General features: G+C 34.8%; 1 protein-coding gene across 1 annotated transcript; it reads left to right on the top strand.

The window, feature by feature from the left end:
* Positions 1 to 417: 417 nt before the first annotated feature.
* LOC143601838 (ATP synthase subunit O, mitochondrial-like) lies at positions 418 to 2,676 on the top strand (the record flags this gene model as incomplete). Its single annotated transcript, XM_077079135.1, has 5 exons — positions 418 to 471; positions 585 to 828; positions 1,878 to 1,990; positions 2,100 to 2,186; positions 2,277 to 2,676. Coding segments are annotated over 5 exons (624 nt in total), but the record flags the coding sequence as incomplete, so codon positions are not given.
* Positions 2,677 to 6,485: the final 3,809 nt, after the last annotated feature.

The following is a 6,485-nucleotide window of genomic DNA, read 5'->3' as shown; positions in this document are numbered from 1 at the left end:
TTTACTGAAATAATATTTTTTTTATTAAAACTGTAAGTTTTTTTTATCTAAGCACAAATCATATATAAAAAACAATAACTAAAGCTTCTATAAACTGTATGCCTAATATACCTTTAATCTTGTCTCCTGAGTATTTGTATTGATCATTTTTGTATCTTGCAATCTCCCCTCTACATTTATAAAGACGTATGTTATACTTTTTATTTCATGTTTAAACAAACCATCCTGATTTATTATAACTGAATGCACATAAAACTAGAAACTCGATATTCTAAAGTTTTGACTTTTGAGCATTGGTTGGCTATGTGAAGTTACTAATGACTTACTTTATTCTTGCCATTTTCTATGATGATTTGATTGGTGATCTATATTTTTTTGTTGGGCGTGTGCTAATTTATTAATCATATATTTTTGCAGCAATCAAGGAACTTTTCCTCTGCTTCTCCACCACCAAAGGAACCAAAGGTTAAGGTAACACAATTTAGCTCTAACAAACTATACAACACTGCGCTATATCATTCGAAGAAATATTAAAAAACATATTTTTTCAATCACAGTTATCTTTTATTATCTTATGAACGTAGGTTCCTGTGGCTATGTTTGGAGGATCTGGGAACTATGCATCTGCATTATACATTGCAGCAGTAAAAGCCAAAGCATTAGACAAAGTTGAATCAGAGCTTTCTGATCTTGTTGCTGCTACTCAGAAGTCTCCCACTTTTTCTCAATTCATGAAGGATTTGGCGGTCCCTGCAGATACTAGGGTTAAAGCTGTCACCGAGATCTGTGATCAAGCTAAATTTTCAGAAGTAACAAAGAATTTCTTAGGTACCATGCTTAATATTCTCATTGTTATAAACTTATAAAGTATGACTAATGGTAAACTTGGCTGGGCGGTTCAACAAACACATTCTTTATCTGTTTTTTGATTACATTTTTGATAACTTTCAAGCCATTTGACCCGTTTTGGTTAGAGCTTGATATGCTTGATACATTGGAGAAAAAAAATAGCTGTAACACATTTACAAGCAAATAGACTTGTAAATGAACCAAACATACACAAACGGAGCATGTTCGTGTGTGTTCGTTTAGTTTTAACCGAACAAACGATTGAACATGAATAATTAAACGGATGGGGTTTTATATGTGTTTGCTTGTTTGCTATGAAAATGGACGTGCTTGTGTTTCTTTATGTTTGTTCGCTAGTAGTATTAACGAACGGTTTACGTCTTTATGAATGTAAATGAACGAATACCAAGTCACCAATTAAACGTAAACTAAGAATCAATTTGTTGCTCCTAAAAAGTTATTAAAACCTAACTAAATCGTAATGGTGATATCTTAATTTCATTAACTAGATGAAATTATAATGGGTCTAAAGATTATAATGGGTCTAAAGAATTAAGTGAATATATAAACAAACATAAAACAAATGCTTGCTAACAAAAATGAACGAATGAGGCGTGTGCTAACGTTCGTTTGTTTAACTGAATGAACAGAAAAACTTGCTAATTTTTGTTCAATTATTAAATCATGAACAGTTCACTGAACGTTTGGTTCGCTTACAGACCTACAAGTAAATGCAGGATATATGTAGGATATTCGTAACATGTTATTAGGTAATAATGCTTCTTTTTTTTTTTTGCTGATTATGCGTTAGTGGTTCATTTGACATTTGTGAGATGTTAAAGATTGCAACCTTTTTCTTTCAGCTTTCTAGAGTTTATTCAGTTTAAGCTAAGAACTCAAGATTGTCATTTCATTTTCTAGAGACACAAGAGTTTTTTTGCAAAGAGTTTCTAGTTTGAAACAGTGGCTGCTTTACATTCTTAGTTGTCTCAACTATCAAATCATATATATTTTTGTGCATCTGACAGTTGTTTTGGCTGATAATGGGAGACTGAGGCACGTTGACACTATTGCAAAGAGGTTTTCAGACCTCACTATGGCCCACAGGGGTGAGATCAAAGCCATAGTTACTACTGTCATTGTAAGCTGCTTACTATTTACATATCATTTTTTTATTTATTTTTAAAGATCAATGTCATAAAATTACTATTTATTTTTTTATTTATTTTTATATATTTGATTTTCATCAGCCACTTCCTGCTGAAGAGGAAAAAGAACTAAAAGACACTTTACAGGAGATTCTTGGTAAAGGAAAGAAGGTTAACCTTGAACAGAAGGTAAGCGTCACATATTTTTGTCTTTTAACCGCCACATGTTTTGACTTGTCACCGATAAATGTTTTTGACGTTGATTTTTAACTGCCACAGATTGATCCAAGTATTCTTGGTGGGCTTGTGGTGGAATTTGGCCAAAAGGTCTTTGACATGTCTATAAAGACTAGGGCTAAGCAAATGGAGAGGTTCTTGCGGGATCCGGTCAACTTTGATGTCTAAACGAGGTCTGTTGTTGTCTTTTGCACTTTGAATTTACCATCTTGCCCTCAGAAAGGAGCCTTTTGTTTATTGTTTTATTTCTCCTTGATTCGGGTTGGTGTTTAACCCGTTTGTCTTCAGAATAATTCAACTGAGAAGCTCTCATATGTTTGAATATTTCTTGGGCCATAATGTTTTTTAGAATCCGGAGTTTTTGGGTTCTTAATGTTGTTCGTCATAAATTTGCTGAATGCGTTTCTGATATTTTGACGTCGATCTGCTCAATGTTTCAATATGCTTTTTTATATAAGGTGCCATTAAACAGTTTTTTAAACACGAGATGTATCTTTGTGGTAGATTGAACTTCACAAAATAACAATCTTTTATATAGTTTGATTACCGAGTGTATTGGATCTTTACCATTTGTCGGCTTTGTAATGGGTGATCCAACTTGTAGTTAACCAGGTCTAATCTATCCAAGTTATTTAGCACTAGGATTTGAAAGGTGAATTCAAGCATACCCGCTAAAACATGCAAGTCGGTCGGGCGGGGTGACAGGTTTGGATTAAATTCGGTTATGTCAGGATGAGTCGTTTTAACATATGGTACATTTTTGTTTCGGATGTAAATAGGTTTTCATTCACATTTGCTTAAGTTTATGAACCATATTTATTTGCGCAAATCCATCTGTAATAAGTAAAATTAATGACATTGTCGCTCCTTTTAACTCTTACCAAATGATTCAACATAATGCGTGTCGTCATGTTAATCTTATAATCTTTCCCAGCATAATTATGTGAAGCACTGACATTGTTTGCCTTGGATGCCATGTTTGGCTGATGAATGATTTTTGATATGAAAATCATGAATACCACCTTAATGGACTATTTGTTTTTATATCGGGATTAGCTCTGCTATCATTTCTCTTCATGGAATCTATAGCTTTGAAATTACTCATTTCGACTTACTTAGGCTGTGTTTTGTGTAGAAATGCCCACGTCGGTCACCACCCTTGCCCGTCCCCTTTGGCACTTCCAATGTTAACCCATTACCGCCCTTGCACTTACCACCCCTATAATGCCCTTTTAAGTGTTAACACCTCCAGCGTGGTGTTTTCGGCTTTTTTTTTGTCACGTCGGATGCGCTAACGCCTTGCTGTGAACCCAGAATGTTTAGCCTTAGAATTTTGGCTCAACCCAACATGTATTCATATCTAAAGTCCAATTTGGCCCGAATTGTTTGGGTTAAGATTGCCGGACACACACAAAGGTTGTCCAGATAAGAACTATCTTTTCAAATGAGTATGATGAGAGTAAGTGTAAGCTACTAAGCTATGTATCAAACATTCATGAGAAAATCAGACCTATGAGATAAAGACGGTTTTCTAATTTAAACATATGAAACTAGTCATGTTTCTTCATGTTTTTACTTTTTACCTTATAGCAAATCATGTTAGACATGGTTACTTCTACGAGATACTGCGAAGCTATGACTGTGTACCCTACTTATTCCATCAACGCTATGCAAGAATCACGCCATATGCAAATAACGTATTGTGTCTCATATTTTTGTTTGCGCGCCATCAACAAGCTGGAAAAAAATCAATGCATACTCGAAAGAGACTAACGTTATTATTGTTTGATACAAGTACAAGCTGGAAAAAATCTGTTAGAGGTACTGTACGTTATACGATGAAGTCTTGAAACATTTAATTCATAAATCGATTAAACACGTACTTGTAGATAATAAAGTCAAGACACATAACCAAAAGTAGACATACGACCATGGTTTCACATATTGTATGACTAAATGCGCATTTAATCTAGGTCATGGCTATATAGGCAGAACACATGTAGAATCGACATCCGTGGTTTTATCTTTATATTTTTATTCGTCACATTTGGGACTTTTCAGATGCAATTATAGAGATGATGATTTGGTGGTTATAGAAATATATATCAGGGGCTTTAAAGAAGTACGCAAGCTATATGATGAATGTCAAAAACGCCTTTAGTTAGCATCATAAAATAAAAACCAATAAAGTCTCATGCATATGGTGTTTCATCCACTTAATTATTCAAATGTCTTTGTTTAGATATGTTTAGGGCTGCTTAATGCGGATTTCGATTTGGCAAGAGCTTCGATGTCTTTGCTAATCGTGATAAATGAATTCAACACCAAAATATACAACAAAAAAGGAAATGAAGAGTTGGGTGCTGTTTAGAAAGTTCAAGTGGGTGTAGATATGTTAGTTAGAGGTAAGAAAATGATTCCTTTTGTGGGGGCAAAAAGTCGGACCCAAATCAGATTCCATTAAACAAATCGATTTGGTGGTTGGAAACTTTTTAGAAGTGGTGGTCGGGGGTGTCATGTACGGTTATTAACTAAGTGTAGGAGACGAAAATTAACCTTTGACTTATGTCGTTGGAGCTGCTAATTTCGGCTGAGACCTATGACTAATGTAGTTAGAGCATCTGTAGTGGAGGGGGGCTAAAACATCTTTTTATTTCATGCCGCGTCGATACCATATAGACACAAGGGATTTTTTATTTATATGTGTAATGGTTGAAGCCCTTTGTTATAATTAAATATTGTTTAAATTAATTAATAATAAAAAAGGGAGAAATACAGAAGAGCTGTGATTGGTCAAAGACCAACCTATTCACCCTTGACGCCGTAGCCCCAAAAACATGGAGATCGTTTTATTTTGGAATAAAAAAGGCCCAAGGCGCAGTGGCGTCATCAGTGGTTTTTGGGCCGGAGTCGGCGTAGCTCCACTACAACTGATCTTAGAGACGAGGAGAGTTTTATGGTTTTCTAAGTGGGAAAAAGAAACGGGAATTAGGTGGACTGATTAAGTGGACTTAGGGATTATATGACATGAGCAGCGAGCTTGTTTATAAATGAGTTACAAATATTAAAACTAGATTTATTTATATTATATGAAAACTCCTAAATAATACTTTTTATACTTTTATCATTATAATTTCTTTCTCTATCATAAAAAGTACACTCACAACCACTCATAACCCCACCATATAATTAGCAAAACCCTCTCACATAATTTAGGAGGATGGATTGAGAATGCTCTAAACTAAAGGTTTTCAAGGAGTCAAGCGAGCAAGTTAACAAGTGAGCTATCAAGTGGGGCAACGAACGAGGTTACAGACTTACAGTGGCTCGAACTCGACTTGTTTACAAGCCCGTTCAGCTCGCCTTTATAGTATTATATGTGTGAGCTTCGGGTCAGTAGCTTTTTAATAAGAGAAAATTACTGTTTGCGTTTCTGTGGTTTTAAGGCGGAGACACAATGAGTCCCCAAAAATTTTTTTGAACTGGTTGAGTCTCTGTGGTTTCAAAAATGAACCATTTGAGTCCATATCGTTACTTAACTTTCAGGGTAATCTTCCATTTTACTGAAACCACATGGACTCAAATTGTTCGTTTTTGAACCATAGGGACTCAAATTGTTCGTTTCTGAAACCACGGGAACTCAACCAGTTCAAAATTTTTTTCGGGGACTCATTGTGTCTCCGCCCTAAAACCACTGGGACGCAAACAGTAATTTTCCCTTTTAATAATCCTATATGATGTTTGCCCAACGCATGAAGTGATATGCTGCAATTTATCAATCGTTTATTGTTCTCGATTGTTGTTAAGGGGTATGATCGATGGTGATCATTTGCATTATTTCATTAGAACTATTCTTTTCTATCACAATGAAACTCTTATTTTTGGATGTGACAAAAGCCATACTTTATGAGTTGTTTAACTTTCGATAAAAATTTCAAGTAGATTGTCCTCTTAGACCTTGCTGGGATATTAAGATTTGTTAAACGGGAAATTATTGAAAGGATTTAATTATTATGGATCTAAATATATAACATTTCACACATAAGCATGATGCTTATGCCATGAATGATGGTATGCCACGCATGCACATATTTTCGGCACAAGTCACAACTTTTTTTTTCTTTTTTATATGAATACAAAACTACAACTTTACGTGGTTTGATCATTTTCGTCACTACTCATCATTGATGTTTCTGATGCGTAACCATAAGGATAGGTAGGAGGAAAAACTGTTTTTTTGGATTAAAGAAA

The sequence above is a fragment of the Bidens hawaiensis genome, unplaced genomic scaffold (assembly GCF_021521415.1).
Source record: "Bidens hawaiensis isolate Kalapana, Puna unplaced genomic scaffold, B.hawaiensis_p1.1 tig00057225_1, whole genome shotgun sequence".
Lineage (NCBI taxonomy): Eukaryota > Viridiplantae > Streptophyta > Magnoliopsida > Asterales > Asteraceae > Bidens > Bidens hawaiensis.
The sequence above is the reverse complement of the archived record's forward strand: the minus strand, read 5'-3'. Positions and strand labels throughout refer to the sequence as shown.